We start from the raw sequence: 16,818 nt of genomic DNA on the forward strand, positions 1-16,818 counted from the left end.
GTACGTCTCATCACTTTATTGCTACTCACTGCTGTTTTATCTTTAACAGTTATTCCATGAAATCGAGTCGTACATGAGCTGATGGGTGACGAGGCGCGTAGCACCGAGTTCTCTATAATCCGTGTACGACGAGATTGAGTGGAATAACTGTTTTATTCTCTCCACATTCACTGGATTTTGAGAAACAGAGCATTTTATCTTTAGCAAATTCAATAAATAATAAAAACTTTGTACAAAACGTCTGACAAAATCATTTCCGCTTAGAATGTAAACAAACCGGCAAAATGACAGGAGCAATTTGTGAAAAATGTGATAATAATAATAATTCTTGAAAAAAAAAGATACGTTCTTACCATCAAATACTTTGTTTTTTGTTGCTTTTTTTGTATTTTTTGTGGTTTTGTTTTCAAGTAGAGTTTTTATTTTATCCTCGGTTGGTTCAGCAACACGTGTCGCCATTTTGTTTTTCTCTACTTACGGTATATGAGCTGATATCCTAGTAGTAGAGTAGCCAATCAGAGCGCGCGATTGCTCATATCCAGTGAATGTGGATAGAATAATATTTGTTATTCTATCTTACCTTATTTGTTGTTTTTTTTAATAGCATCCTGTATGGAAATGGCAAACGTAATCTTGTTTTTCTTGTGCAAAAAAGATTAAAAAAAAAGATTCTGTTCTATTCCCAAATGCACGAAGAAAACACAATTGTTGTGACAAGTAATGAATTTTTAAACAAAGTCAGAAGTGTGACAGAAATTTCCACCATATAATTAAATAAAATGCTGAAACAATACAGATTTAAGATGTTTTATTTATAACAAATGTTATTTAGTTTGTAAAGTACTCCAGCAAATACATGACTTTGATTTCAGAACTAGGTTTGGGCCTTCATGCAGTCTGTAGTATAAAAGCTGTCATTAAAAAAAAAGATGCACATTAAAAATAAAAATGCATGAATTATAGTTAGCAACAATTCTGAAAGTGACAAGATTATATTTTGGGCTTAAAATCTGGAGAAGGAGATTTTTTTTTACTGTTTGTGTAAGATGATCAGCTTTCTGAAATCTCAAACTAAAGCAATCAATCAATCAATCAATCAATCAATCAATCAATCAATCAATCAATCAATCAATCAATCAAACACAGGACGGGAGAGAGAGAAAGGCACAATTTAAAAGCACAAATTCTGAATTCTTGCTGTAATAAATCTATAAAAATGTCACAAACTTCCCATTTTATGAATTAAGCTCTAACATGTAAAAATTAACTGAGGAAACACACACACACACACACACACACACACACACACACACACACACACACACACACACACACAGTGTCCTGCAGATGTAGATTTCTACAACATTTGTACCATGAAAGCTTCTGCAACATATCGATGATTCTCAAAATTCTTAACGTTTAGATGCACAGAATAAAATCAAGAAACTGTAAATATGAAATTGATGTTACACACGTGCTACACACATCATTAATATTCTGTTTGTGCGAAAAACAACATTTCTTTAACCTGGAGCTCGGCTCTGACCTGCACACACACACACACACACACACACACACACACACACACACTCCGCAATACTGAGATGGAACAATATTCTTTCTCTATACAATTCATACAAAAATAAAAATCAAAACTGTTCCAATTTATTTCATACTGACTTTTTTTTTTATCTTTCTTTTCACACAGAGGTAGTGGCTATAAAGGTTAAAAGGTTGGGATGAGAATAAAAATAAAATGTAGAAAATTGTTGCTTTTTTCTCTCTGTTTGTTCTGATCTGAAGAATCGTAGAAGAACAAAATATAATACTGCGTCACATACAAAAGTAGTCCTTCATTTTGTATATTTTACACAGTGTTCACGCAGAACATCTGATTCTCCTCCTGGGGGCTTTGCTTTTCTATTCTTTCTGTTTGTTTTCATAAAAAGGCAAATGGGTGGGTTTTGAATGATACGGACCATAAAAATCAACAGTGAGTCTATGCTAACGCTTCCACGAGCGGTTCCTCGTCTCCTCGTGATAGCAGCTCCTTCTTTTCGTCCGTACTTGCCAGGGAATTACGGCTGGTTTGGGCTCCCATGTACAGTGAGGAATACACCGGATTCGTGAAGTTAGTGGGCTAAGAAGAAAAACAAAACATGTTTTATTTTAAAAATTATTTAATTCCTCAAAAACGTTGGAGAGCCGCAAAAGCAGAAGCTCAAAGTGAAGCTCAGCGCTAGCTTAAAGGAGAACGGTGAATTAGCACAAATTAGCATTCGCCTGATAGTCAGCTGTTTCTCCAGGTTTGTATTTGGATCATTTTTATATGAATTAGTCTTTAATTCTTCAGCATGATTCATCCATTTATCACAAATATCACAAAGATCAGAATCTCAGAGCCGTTATTTCATAATCACTTATAATTATGTGATTTTTGCTGCGTAAAAAAAGATCAATTTTATTGAATTTATTGTAAGCATTTAAATAAAAAACTGCTATAACACTCCATCGATCGCACATACAGCATGAAGGCTGAATTATCAAATGATTTTTTTAATTAACATTGTGATCATCATTACAAAGTTGATTGCTTTAGTAACAGAATGAATTCTATAAACAACTAATTAAAAAAAAAAGAAAGAACTTGCCGGTTCTGGGTCCTGTGTGGAATCTTTAAGTTCCCCTGTGTGGGGACTTTTAGCAAAACTCTGAGTGACATACAACATGTATTCATTTTTTATATATTTTTATTCATGTCTATTTATTTATTCATTCAAGTTCCATTGAAATAAATAAGTCACTTTTTATTTAAAATTTTCTAAAAAATAAACAGTGCTTTAGCCCCACCCCAACTCCATTTCAAATTTATAAATGTTCTTGTAAGTAAACCCGAACCTCAGCTCCAGGTTTACCAGCAAGCCTCACCTTATCTGGATCGAGGGTGAAATCAGAATCCAGAAGTTCTCCCACGTCATCGTCTTGTTCTCCCTCGTAAATTTTATACGCCGGGTTTCCGATTTCAACGTTCATGGCTCCGTTTGTCATTCTCTGGTGCTGGAATCCTTTAGCGCTGGATGGAAAAAGGTGGAAGGTTTTGAATTCAGGAAAAACACAATGCAAAACTTCACATTGTACAAAACAATACAGCCACAACACAAGGGGGCGCCACCCACAATCAGGGAAAAAGCCTGAATTCAAGCAAAACAAACATTAACTAATAAATAAATAAATAAATAAATAAATAAAAATCCAGCCCTTATCAAAATACAGAGATACAGAGCAAGTCTGAGTGAACGACCAAGAGCTGGGTATAAGAGCCATTCCACCAAATTGGTGCCATTTCCGTCCCTAGAAAATTATATGTATAAATGCACATAAAAATGTACTTTAAAATACATTTCTTTATTACACAGAATGTCCTGCACATTGATCTGATTTCAAATTTAAGATATATAATTGTAAGGCTTAATAAAAACTACCTAAAACACTGAAAAATAGCATGTGTTACCCGTCCCCGCACTCTAACTTTATACTTAGCTATGAAATATTATGATTAAAATCCTTCAGAAACAGCATTTCTTTTGCACTGTTGTGTGACTCCATATCCTATCCATGGTTTAAATATATATTTTTTTATAAGAAATCCACAATATCTTAGTTAAAATACACATTTTAGTCGTGTCCCTGGGTTTTTACTCAGTCCTGTTACCCAAATATATTACCCCATCTGACAAATTTGGAACATTCCATAAATCACATGCTCAACAGGAAGTTACATCAGTTGTGTCTTCTGAAGGCCATGGGAAGACCAAAAGGTAGTTCTCTCATTTACTTTTCTGTATATTTGATGATTTTTTAACTTTGACTGATAAGGTCAATGTCAACATACTGTCCTGTTACTTAAATTATTTCTTAGATGATATTTGTTTATTTTAAAAATACAGATTTTTGGTAAATCACTAGAATGTGCTAAGTGTAGTCATGCTATTAGCGATGACGCCATGTGGCTTAATTCCATGTATTAGCTAATCCTAGGCTAAAAACTCAGTCCTGTTACTTTCAGAGTTTTGGTAACAGGACTGAAAAAAATGCAGCCATTCTTGACTTCCAAACCTTGTAACGTAGCCTGAGGTTGACCAATACACATTTTGAATAGTTAAATATGTGTGTTATTATAATCAGTGTTGAAAAGATATAACAAATTAAGTTTAATTTGGGAGTGGTACAACAAGCAAATGGCACCCATTCGGTGGAATGTCCCATAGTTATTATTTATTGATTTTTTTAAAAATGTAAGAACATTATCTGAAGGTCGTTATTTGCTTTAATTAAATGTTGTTTGTCTCCTGAATGACTAAATCTGTGTGACATCAAATACATTGTTAAACCCTAAAGTATGAGATCCAGTCATGTGACTGAACTAACAATACACAAAACAAAATTGAGCTCAAGAAAAACCTGCGAAGACACGCCCACCACGCACCATGTCATCAACAGTTTCCCAACATCCACAGTTCATGTTTGAGCTTCTTAAGCTTTGTGTTTTATTCTTTAGTGAACAAACTTATGACAAGAAAACAATAAAATAATATTAAATGACACCTTGTTATACGTGAAGACATTTCTATAATTAATGCTACGTGTTACGATATTAAAGTTTGATCACAAAACAGTCGTGTTGCATTTAAAGCACACTGACAACATGAATTATTTCCCACTGAAGAAAAAAAACGACAAAATTGGATAATTTTACAATTTTTTACAACTCAATGGCATTTAACAAGCAGTTTGTTATCAGAGTTTAGATGATAATTGTTGTAAATATGCAGGTGATATTTATCCACATCGCTCCCAGCCAATCAGAATTTATTACTAACTGAAGGTTTTCTTTCACAGAAAGATAAAAAGCTGATGAAATGAAGCCAGTTCTTGGTGGAGACGTGTATTTAGTGCGACTGTTATTGGGTTATTTTGATAAACGGGTTTAAAAAGACAACCCGCTCTACATGAAGACCAGATTGGGGATAAAAACACATCCCAGTCAGTAACAGGATCTGATCGGTTCTCGTGTTCAGATGAACCCTGACGACGGATCCGAGGCAGCAGATCAGTGAGGTTTATAACACAAACGTTAGGGAGCAGCGTGGAGACAGGAACAGGAAATAAACCACAGTAAAGAAACACACTTTAAAACCAACAAAAGACAGAAAAGAGAGAAAGAAAGACGTTAAAGGTACAGAAGGGTAACGATCGTTACCGCAGCCAATTCGAGCCAAATTTGCCAGACCTGAGGAGAAGAGAGGAGGCTGCTACTGGGGAAGGAGCGAGGGGAAAGGTTTAGGAAGGAATGTTTAGACTGGTGCTAATGATGCTAATGTAGCTAACAGATATTGCAGGTATATAGCTTCCAGTTTAGCCGGGGTACACACGGGGTGGGAACAGGTGTAGAGGGGGTGTGAACAGGTGTAGAGGGGGTGTGAACAGGTGTACAGGGGGTGTAAACAGGTGTAGAGGGGGTGTGAACAGGTGTAGAGGGGGTGTGAACAGGTGTACAGGGGGTGTGAACAGGTGTACAGGGGGTGTGAACAGGTGTACAGGGGGTGTGAACAGGTGTACAGGGGGTGTGAACAGGTGTAGAGGGGGTGTGAACAGGTGTACAGGGGGTGTGAACAGGTGTACAGGGGGTGTGAACAGGTGTACAGGGGGTGTGAACAGGTGTACAGGGGGTGTGAACAGGTGTAGAGGGGGTGTGAACAGGTGTACAGGGGGTGTGAACAGGTGTAGAGGGGGTGTGAACAGGTGTAGAGGGGTGTGAACAGGTGTAGAGGGGGTGTGAACAGGTGTAGAGGGGGTGTGAACAGGTGTAGAGGGGGTGTGAACAGGTGTAGAGGGGGTGTGAACAGGTGTACAGGGGGTGTGAACAGGTGTACAGGGGGTGTGAACAGGTGTAGAGGGGGTGTGAACAGGTGTACAGGGGGTGTGAACAGGTGTACAGGGGGTGTGAACAGGTGTAGAGGGGTGTGAACAGGTGTAGAGGGGGTGTGAACAGGTGTAGAGGGGGTGTGAACAGGTGTAGAGGGGTGTGAACAGGTGTAGAGGGGGTGTGAACAGGTGTAGAGGGGGTGTGAACAGGTGTAGAGGGGGTGTGAACAGGTGTAGAGGGGGTGTGAACAGGTGTAGAGGGGTGTGAACAGGTGTACAGGGGGTGTGAACAGGTGTACAGGGGGTGTGAACAGGTGTACAGGGGGTGTGAACAGGTGTACAGGGGGTGTGAACAGGTGTAGAGGGGGTGTGAACAGGTGTAGAGGGGTGTGAACAGGTGTACAGGGGGTGTGAACAGGTGTAGAGGGGGTGTGAACAGGTGTAGAGGGGTGTGAACAGGTGTACAGGGGGTGTGAACAGGTGTAGAGGGGGTGTGAACAGGTGTACAGGGGGTGTGAACAGGTGTACAGGGGGTGTGAACAGGTGTACAGGGGGTGTGAACAGGTGTACAGGGGGTGTGAACAGGTGTAGAGGGGGTGTGAACAGGTGTAGAGGGGTGTGAACAGGTGTAGAGGGGGTGTGAACAGGTGTAGAGGGGGTGTGAACAGGTGTAGAGGGGGTGTGAACAGGTGTAGAGGGGGTGTGAACAGGTGTAGAGGGGGTGTGAACAGGTGTAGAGGGGGTGTGAACAGGTGTAGAGGGGGTGTGAACAGGTGTACAGGGGGTGTGAACAGGTGTACAGGGGGTGTGAACAGGTGTAGAGGGGGTGTGAACAGGTGTGATGGAGAGAGTGTGTATGTAAATCTCATAAAACAAATATTATACACACACTACATTTCTACATGTTAAGTTTTTTTAATATTTAAATATTCAACACAGATAATTTGCATGTGGTAGAATATGTAAATTGGCTGTAAACATGAACACACTCACCCTCGCATCCTCTTTCTGTACCACAGAAATCCAGCAATAAGCAGCAGCGCCAGTAATATCAGAATAATCACAGGAATGATGATAGATGCTGTGTCTACACACACACACACACACACACACACACACACAGAGTTATTATATATTTAACTATTATCCTTAGTGCAGCATGAATAATACACACTAGAAGGAAAGTGCTATCCACCGTCTTCCACATACATGAGCTCACAGACTGAAAACAATTGGCTTGTGTCTCTGTGATTGACAGGGGACAGAGAGTATGCCCCGCCCACTCACAGAGCACAACTGTCACACCATCCAGCATCCGTTAACTGGACTTTATTACAAGTTGTTCAGTTAATTATCGAATAATATCCAATAATTATTGAGTAATAAATTAAGAAGTCTGTAGTTTGAGTCTGTAATGAATTTAAAAAGGAAAATGTTACAGAATATAACTTTCCAATCCGAGCTTTAAACTTAATACGATCTGGTTAAATATATCCTGAATATATAACTTGTATAATAAAACTGAGGGAGTGAATAAACACACTTACGGTTACTGCGCTCAGAGCTGATGGGGTTCTCACACTGAAGCCCCTCCCACCCACCTGGACACCTTACAGGTAAAAAATGAAATATGAACACATTAAGGGAATGTACAGGACATGAGGGAAATTTTTCTGCGCGTGTGTGTGTGTGTGTGTGTGTGTGTGTGTGTGTGTGTGTGTGTGTGTGTGTGTGTGTTACACACTTGCACTGAGGCAGGTGAGCAGCACTGAGAGAGCAGAGTCCATTAGCGCAGTATCCATCACACGTGTAGCAGCTCGACTGAATTCCGCCGTTAGGACAACTTTCACATTTACACAAATACATTCAATATCATCATCATCACCATCAGCATCATCACCAGCATCACCATCATCATCACCAGCATCATCACCATCATCATCACCATCATCATCATCGCTTAGTTCCTGTATTTATTTGGATTTTTAACTCAGCTGTATGAGCTGCACTGATGATGTGTTTGTGATTAATTCTTTACATTTTTATATCATTATCAGAACCTGATTAACATTACATCATAAAAAACAGTCTTCGTGTGTGTGTGTGTGTGTGTGTGTGTGTGTGTGTGTACCGGCACATGATGTCTCCGTGAGCGGTGTTAGCGTTGATGCAGCTTCCCCCGTGGCAGTAATGACATTTATCCACTTCACATCTTTTGCCGATGAATCGAGGAGGACAGAGACACTGAACAGCTCCGTCTCCGTCCTCAACACACGTCCCGCCGTGATCACAGGACTCGCCACACACTCCTGAACACACGTCACATCACATCACATTTAATAATAAAACACTCCATTGAACTCAACACTGTGGAGGGGATTTAACTTCTACTGCAATTCTTTAGCTTCGTGCTCGTGTTGGGTTAAAGACATCAGGAGCATCCGGTTGGTCATGAACAGGCCCGCCGACAGGGGGGGGGACAAACGGGTATGTTGTCCCAGGCCCAGGAATGGGGGGGGGCCCAGAACTGGGCTCTCATGAAGTTGCGATTATTTTATTTCATTTCAAAATGTGTTGATTTGGGGGAGAAATGTGCTATATTTGCATTCAATAAATGATTTCTAGATCTTTTGCCTTTATTGTCTTTGAAAAAGGCGTCAGTAACCCCCTACCACCCCTAATGCAAAAATGGTTTGGTCTGACTCTTTGATTAAGGGGAAAAAAACAACATCGTTAGATCATAGCACTTCGACAATCAGCGTGCGTGCCATTTGCCAACACGCACAAGTCAGGAGCACAGAAAAGAAAAGAAAAGAGAAAAAGCGAGGAAGAAACCAAGAGACTCAGGGGTTAAAATATTGGGATGATGCAGCAGGTACTAGCAAAGGCAGTGGGGCAGCTGAGCCAGGTAAGACACAGCCAACTTTTTCCCGCCCCGTAAAGTAACCCCAACCAAGGCACGCGCCGCACGCAATTCATGTTACAAACGAGGGGAGAGCAAGTCACACTGAACACCATATCAAACGCACAGGGCATTGAATCATTTCATAACCACAACGGCTTAATAACATTGTGTTTCATATATCTGATTGAAGCTAAGAATATTCACATTAGCCCGCAATCATATCCCGCCGTTTCTCGAGCGGTGTGTTCTTCTCTGCTTTTCACACTGGACAGTACGCACGCACAGTATACTATGTTCACCCCCAGCCCTGCCTGAAATCCCCCGTCCATCACTGCTCCTTCAAGAGCACCCCAATCGCGTGATTATAGTAGAAGATCCACGAGTTTAGGAAGGCATTGCGGGGCTGTCGCATGCAGGCTTGGGGCGTAACGGAATACATTTAATGGCGTTCGGTTAAAGGATACAAAATAACAGTAACCGCTTATTCCGTTACAGTACAGGGGGGAAGATTCAGTGAAATTGGGGATTACTTCACAGGATCACAGTGTGTGTGAGGTTGCTGATTTTGGGCTTTTTTTTCAAGCCTGCATTTTACATTGGCTTTTGGTTTGCTACCTGCGCTCAAACATGTCACAGGAGAGGCTCAATGGGCTGGCAGTGCTCTCTATAGAGCACGAACTGGCGAAAAAGCTGGACTTCAATGACCTTACTGACGACTTTGCCACAACAAAAGTCCGGCGCATTGCATTTCGCACCTGAATAGTTGCAGACGAAGGAAATGTTAAAATGTTAAAACTGTAAAAATGTTGAAATGCTAAAATGAAATGGTTGTTGACCGGTTGAGTGGTTTTTGAATACCTGTCATTTAAGGGTTGGAGTGAGTAGAGACTGGGATAAGAGAGGTGGGGGTGTGGGTTGGCCAGGGGGGGCCCATTCAGAGCATTTTGTCCCGGGCCCAGCCAAAGCTGTCAGCGGCCCTGGTCATGAATATTAATGAGCTGAAACTGTGACATAAGCGGAATCAAAAACTATAAAAAAGCTTTGAAAACTATGACTATGAAGAACGCGTTTTGATCTTTCTCTTCTTCTACTTTCTGTTTTGTAAGCTGTGTGTGGCTGCAGTTTGATCCTGAACAGTTTCTACACTGTATTTTACATTTTTTTTGGACTGAATTGTGAAACTCACTGTACTGGCACTGATCACCCAGGAAGTGGGTGGGGCATCTGCAGATGGGCTGATTTCCCCTGCTGACGGTGCAGTTTCCTCCGTTCTGGCAGTAATTGTGGCAAGTTCGCAGATTACAGTTCGGACCCGTGAAACCTGGCCGACAGCGGCATGTCGGAGAACCTGAGAGAGAACGAAGGGAAAAAAGAACAGTTTGAATAAAAATAAACTGGGAAATAAATAAATAAATAAAAATGCACTTGTAGATCAGTACTAGACCACATTGCTTATTTATCTGAGGGTATGTTAAGCCCCGCCTCTTTTCTATTTTTATTGGCTGCCATGCTTCACCAAACCCAATCACCAGAGTGTATGTAATGTTTAGCGCCCTCTGCTGTCTGTAAGCTGAACTGCAATAGAATGTCTCATCTCATTATCTGTAGCCGCTTTATCCTGTTCTACAGGGTCGCAGGCGAGCTGGATCCTATCCCAGCTGACTACGGGCGAAAGGCGGGGTTCACCCTGGACAAGTCGCCAGGTCATCACAGGGCTGACACATAGACACAGACAACCATTCACACTCACATTCACACCTACGCTCAATTTAGAGTCACCAGTTAACCTAACCTGCATGTCTTTGGACTGTGGGGGAAACCGGAGCACCCGGAGGAAACCCACGCGGACACGGGGAGAACATGCAAACTCCACACAGAAAGGCCCTCGCCAGCCCCGGGGCTCGAACCCAGACCTTCTTGCTGTGAGGCGACAGCGCTAACCACTACACCACCGTGCCGATATAATAGAATGTTCCTGTTTAAATGATGTAAAGGGGTGGAGCTAACTGTCAGGACAGAAGTATGAGACTGTTGCAGCAGATGAGGGGTGTGGCTGTGAGAAACGTTACGGTTCTCCAGTAGAACACAGAGAGGTGGTGTACCGGTGGGCGAAGCCGTGCAGGTTCCTCCGTTCTGACAGAAATCACGACACTGATTTATCTCACACTTCTCTCCTCCGTAATTCGGCTGACAGCGACACTTCTGCTGCTTCCTCGCGTTCAACACACAGCTGCCTCCGTTCTGACACTGCAGAGTACACACTCCACCTGGAGCTGAGGGAGAGACAGCGAGAGAGAGACATGGAGAGTGAGAGAGAGAGAGAGAGTGAGAGAGAGATGGAGAGAGATGGAGAGAGAGAGATGGAGAAAGACAGAAAGAGAGAAACGCGAAGCAAGAGACATGGAGAGTGATACAAACAAAGGTAAAAAGAAATAGAGAGAGATGAAGAAAGAGACACATGGAGAGACAGAGACACAAAGAGAAAGACAGATAAAGAGAGGCATGCAGAGAGATACAAGACAGAAAGAAAGACAGAAAAAGATAGAGAGACACAGAGAGAGAAATAATATTCCTGACATTTCAGTGAGATTTCACACAGTTTGTGTTATTGTTGAAGTCCTGGTGTTATTGTGTGTGTGTGTGTTGTATGAACGTGACTCACACACGGTGGTAGGTGCAGGAGTCTCCACACACGTGCCGTTGTCTGCAGCGTGACCGTTAGGGCAGGTACACACCGGACCACTGGGACTCAGCAAACACAACCACTCACACTTCTTCCTGTCACATGGGTTCATCACTGACACACACACACACACACACACACACACACACACACACACACACACACGATGGATTAATTGGATTCATATTACTCATAATAATAATAATAATAATAATAATAATCTCTCCACACTCAGTGTAATGTACTGTGGAGTTGCTGTGATGTTGGGAGCAGTTATTATTTCATTTCCCGGTGTGAACTCACCCTCGGGTTGTTTGTAGGTGTGATACAGCACCAGGTCCGTGGCGTGGTTCATGCCGGTGGTCAGATTCTCCACAGAACTTTTCCCAAACTTATTCACACGGAACACAAAGCTGTCGTGGTAGGTGATGCCGTAGATGTAATCCTCAAACACATCGATGCTGAACGGGTGGTGCAGGTCTGTGTGTGAGTGTGAGTGTGTGTGTGTGTGTGTGTGTTTGAGAGAGAATAAGAAAATAACACATTAAGTGTTTGCATAAATAAACACAATTAATGTTATTAGTATGAGATCAACACGTCGTTCAAATCACACAGTTTATCTTTTTTATTAGTTTTTGAAATCATTTATCCAGAGAAACGTGCACGACGTATTCACTCTGCTTCTATTTCATGCACGAATTCAGAATGAAGAAGAGAAAGCAGGCAGGGTGGAGTGGACGGAGGAGAGGGTCAGGAGTGATCTGTGGCAGAAGAGTGAAAGTGTAGAGGACAGCAGTCAGAGCAGCGATGGTGTTCAGTTTGGAGATAAAGAGACAGGAGGCTGAACTGGACGCAGCAGAGCTGAAGATAATGAGATTCTCACTGGGAGAGACAAAGCTGGACAGGACGAGAAATGAGAATGTTAGAGGAACAGGACGTGTAGGACGGCTTAGAGACAAAGTGAGAGAGATGTCACTGCTGACTGAGACGTTTTGGACACGAACAGAGGAGAGATCCAGGGTTTACTGGGAAAAGAAAAGAAAAGAAAAGAACGCTGGAGATGGAGCTGCAGGTGGAAGGAAAAGAGGAAGAGTAAAGATGAGATTTATGGATGTGGTGAAGGAGGACATGAGGACGGTTGGTGTGACGGAAGAAGATACGGAGGACAGGAGGAGATGGAGGGGCATTATCCGCTGTGGCCAAAAGAAGAAGAAGAAGAAGAAGACGAAGAGGTTCAGAATGAAAATAAAAGATGAAACAAACTGAACTGTTTCTGATGCTGTTGACGGCGACGATGCGATCCGACCCGTTCAGTCTCACACTGCTGATCACGGACAGTTTAGCGTCGGCCCAATAAAGACGCTCATTAAAGTAATCAACCGCCAGACCTGAGGATTCACACATTACTCAGTGTCATGGAGGACAAACCGCTGAGACAAACACGCTCCGTTTTAATAAATCATTAAATTAATTTACAGTAGTGTCAGAGATCACTGATGAAAACTTTCATGAAGTTACAGCGTGCTACAAATAACTCAGGCAGATTAAACACTTACTAGTGTATCATTAGTGTGTGTGTGTGTGTGTGTGTGTGTGTGTGTGTGTGTGTGTGTGTGTGTGCAGACCTGTTGGCCACTGGATGTTTTCATGAATCAGAGTTTCTCTCATCGTGCCGTCCATCGCAGCTTTTTCAATTTTAGGATGATTTCCCCAATCTGCCCAGTACATCGTCCTGTTACACACACGCACACACACACGCACACACACAAAGATACTGCAATAAATCAGGTCATCACAGGTTCTGTGACATGTGATTAGGGATGAAGTGGTTCTGGGTTTGACGGTAATCCACAGCAAAATTCCTGAAGGTTATTTTTCACATTTCAAATTTTAATCATCATTAAACTGCAGTTTGAAAAGCCGACGCTAAATTCCGTCCAGCATCAACTAAACTTTTCGACAGTCTCCCAATATCACCGCGTAAACGCTGCGTGTGAGACGTCAGTCGGTCTCGTTTGGTGTTTAAAACCCGCGCGTGCTCCTCGTGATCCGCGAGTGGAAAACCGTCCTCACGCCTGTCCCGTTCTGTGCGCTCGTATCACGTACACGCGCGCGCACACGTTTCTAACTCCGTATTTTTATCTCTGGTCTTCGGTCGGCTCCAGTCAACACGACAGTCGACTCGGTCGCGAAAGAGGTTCAGTGTAAAAGTTTCCAAAGATCCAAAGCTTGGAAAGTTTGGGAGAACTTCAACTTCTCTCAGCGCGAGCGTTCTGCACGAGTCTGACAGAAAAGGCAAAACCGCCGTCAGTGTCGTCTGTTCATGGCCCTTAAATTCCCGTTCGTACGCAGAGTTTAAATCGCTTTAGTCCTTGGAGCTGCTGATAAAGTCGTTATTAAAGCGATGAAGTCATCTGCCTGCTCCATCACAACTTCCTCTCAGTGAGTGTGGGAGGAAACGCTGAGGCTGGAATCTGGGTTTATTCTCCGTTAACTGACGGAGCCGGTGTGTGTGTGTGTGTGTGTGTGTGTGTGTGTGTGTGTGTGTGTGTGTGTGTGTGTGTGTGTGTGCTGAGTTTGTTGGGATGTGAACCCTGTCTAATGATTTGATTTCTCTGTGTTGGAATTCCATAAATACAATCGATAACATCTGAATAATCGCGATCAATAGAATTAAAAGTGTAAGTTAAAGGAACAGGGAAATGTCTTCACTCTGACGGGAAATCATCATCACGGATCTGTTTTTCTCTTCTTTCTTTTTCATGATCCATAAAAATAAAAACAGGTCTGAAATGAAATGCAGACCTGTTTACCCCAAATTTGCCCTGTCAGTAGTCTTGCAGTATCTTGTCAGTAGTTTTGGTAAGCTGTCAGTAGGAATTTTACTGGGGTCCAATCTATCGGGAAACATCAACTTCAGTGCTGGGACCAAGGTGTCCGCCGTAGCGATAGGGAGATTCAGTTCAGCAATAAGTTCACACATGATTGCTTCAGCGTTGGTCACCAAACAAATCCTTGAATTTTCACCAGAAACGGCACTGTCCTTCCTGCAAAACGTCGCCATCGATCTGTTTTGTTTTTTCAACTTTTCGAAATCTGTATGTTGCTTTGTACCGACGTGTCTCTTGCAGTCATTCTGACCCGCGTGCGCACAAGAAAAATCTACATTACAAATGTTGCAATGAACGTACATGTTCCCTTTCTTAGATGATGTAAGGCATGGCCACAGATCGTGATAGGAGTCTTTATATTTTTGCGATGACTTCTGGTATTTCTTTGCAGGACTATCAATAATGCCATCGGCCTTTCGCTTCGCGGCCGCCATGATTGTGTGCTCAGAAACCAAAGTTGAAACAATGGAACCTTCCCACAATGCAACGTACAGTAAACGTGGCTTAAACGTGATTAAACATGGCCGCGTCCATGACTATACGATCGATGTTCGATTCCCACAATAAATATGATTATAAAGTAAGTCATGAACAGGGTTTTTTCTAGAAAAATTTAGTATGAGGGCGCTCACCATGGCGAGGGAGCGAAGCGGGGGGGAGATGGTGCCGGTTGTCCCCCCCCGCCGTGCAAAGCCTTTGAAAAATGCTCCAATGGGACATTCTGAGGCTATCTGAGAGGGAAATTGTAACAAATTGTCTGTCAACATTGAAAAAGAAAGAAGTAATCTTCTTCTGCCCCGGACAGTCTTTGGCTTTCTTCCGTTTCGTGCCGCGGGATGACATCTTTAAATGCCCAAGTGTCAACAAAAACAACTCGCAAACTACTTCTGTCAAAAGCTCCCGCGCCGGTGGGTGAAAGGTCATTCAGTCTCGAGAAATCTCGCTCTACAAGTCAGCTGACCTTGTATGTAACCCATGTCAAATCTCGCGAGAGCAGCCGCGACAAGTAAACAACTAAACAACATGGCGCCTCAGTCTGGAAAACGCCAATTCGGATTGTTTTTGCACCGTCTGGCGGTGTATCTACTATGATTGGAATATTTTTGGAGCAATTATAACGTATTTGATGATCAGACACATTGTCACGTGGTGTTGCTGGGATGTTTTCACGGAGTCGGTAAGGGGGCGCACGCCGAGAGTAAGAGGGCGCAGCGCCCCTGTTCCCCCGTTTAGACGAAAGCCTGATGAAACATTTGGCAACATTTCGGCCATAAATCGTAGTTTTTGGACAAGAATTCGTAGTCCGTATTTTGTTTTGAAAAATCGTAGGAACTACGGACAAATCGTAGGAGTAAACAGGTCTGGAAATGAAACAAGTGATTTGGTGTTTTGGAGGAAAATTAATCATTTAGCTTCACTGAGTAATCCATAAACGAGTCGAGAGATTAATCGATAGAGATGCGGTCGTTAGTGGCAGCGCTAATGTTATTGCTTTGATGTTTATGCAAAAACAGAAGTGCAGAGAGCTGCGAATTTTATTTACGTTTTTCAGGATCAAACTTGAAATAATTTCAGTTTGTGTTTCAGCACTTTTTGAACATTTTCAGCACATTTTTAACAGCACAGTGATCATAGTGATAACCGTCATCACTTTACTCGCTACCATCCTCAGATTCAATCACAGCTGTGTTCAGATTCAGTATTCAGAACTCTTACTCATGCAGTATTCTTTAATTGTATGATCTGATTAGATGTCTTTCAAAAAAAAGTTTTAAATCTTACTTTAAATTTTTTTCTGTAATTATGCTCATTAAAAATGAAAGTAATTTGCTGATATTAATATACCAGTGTTACTTGAACACACAAATATAACATTTATTTATAATCATTATACAATAATAAAACAGTTAGAGATGAAATTGGTATTTTGTCTCTGCTCACCCCCGCATGGGATCCACCACGATGGCGTACGGCTCGTCGATCATTCCCGAGATCAGAGTTTTCCGATGAAGTCCGTTCATCTGAGCGACTTCGATGACATCACGACCCGAATCAGTCCAGTACAGGTTTCCAGCCACCCAATCAACCGCAATACCACGCGGCATTTTCAGATTCGGGATCTAAAAAGAGCAAGGAATAATAATAATAATAATAAATGTATTAAAGCCTTTTAAACAACCCCTTGTTTTAGTGGAAATGCCTTTTAATGAGGGTGTGAACTCTGACCTCCAGATTGGTGACCCTCTGTTCGCTCTGTCTGCGGCTGCGGTTGGAGTTGGGTGAGGTGGTGCCACTGGATGAGACCTTGAACACTGAAATCTTTCCCGTGTGCCAGTTGGTCCAGAAGATGCGACTGGATTTGACGTGCATGTCCATGGCGTCGATGCGTACGTTAGCGTCTCCCTGGAACGCCT

General features: G+C 42.3%; 1 protein-coding gene across 1 annotated transcript in view; it reads right to left on the reverse strand.

The window, feature by feature from the left end:
* Positions 1 to 793: 793 nt before the first annotated feature.
* Positions 794 to 16,818, reverse strand: part of lrp1aa (low density lipoprotein receptor-related protein 1Aa) — a 181,188-nt gene continuing 165,163 nt past the window's right edge. The window contains 15 exon segments of the mRNA XM_060910723.1: positions 794 to 2,140; positions 2,652 to 2,711; positions 2,929 to 3,073; positions 6,919 to 7,012; positions 7,473 to 7,534; positions 7,670 to 7,768; positions 8,057 to 8,234; positions 10,017 to 10,178; positions 10,933 to 11,103; positions 11,493 to 11,627; positions 11,817 to 11,993; positions 12,782 to 12,901; positions 13,139 to 13,245; positions 16,346 to 16,524; positions 16,631 to 16,818. The exon segment at positions 16,631 to 16,818 is cut by the window's right edge and continues 84 nt beyond it. Of these exon segments, the coding sequence (XP_060766706.1) occupies positions 2,000 to 2,140; positions 2,652 to 2,711; positions 2,929 to 3,073; positions 6,919 to 7,012; positions 7,473 to 7,534; positions 7,670 to 7,768; positions 8,057 to 8,234; positions 10,017 to 10,178; positions 10,933 to 11,103; positions 11,493 to 11,627; positions 11,817 to 11,993; positions 12,782 to 12,901; positions 13,139 to 13,245; positions 16,346 to 16,524; positions 16,631 to 16,818 (2,018 nt within the window). The 3' untranslated portion in view covers positions 794 to 1,999.

Source organism: Neoarius graeffei, chromosome 26 (assembly GCF_027579695.1).
Source record: "Neoarius graeffei isolate fNeoGra1 chromosome 26, fNeoGra1.pri, whole genome shotgun sequence".
In the NCBI taxonomy this organism is placed as follows: Eukaryota; Metazoa; Chordata; class Actinopteri; order Siluriformes; family Ariidae; genus Neoarius; species Neoarius graeffei.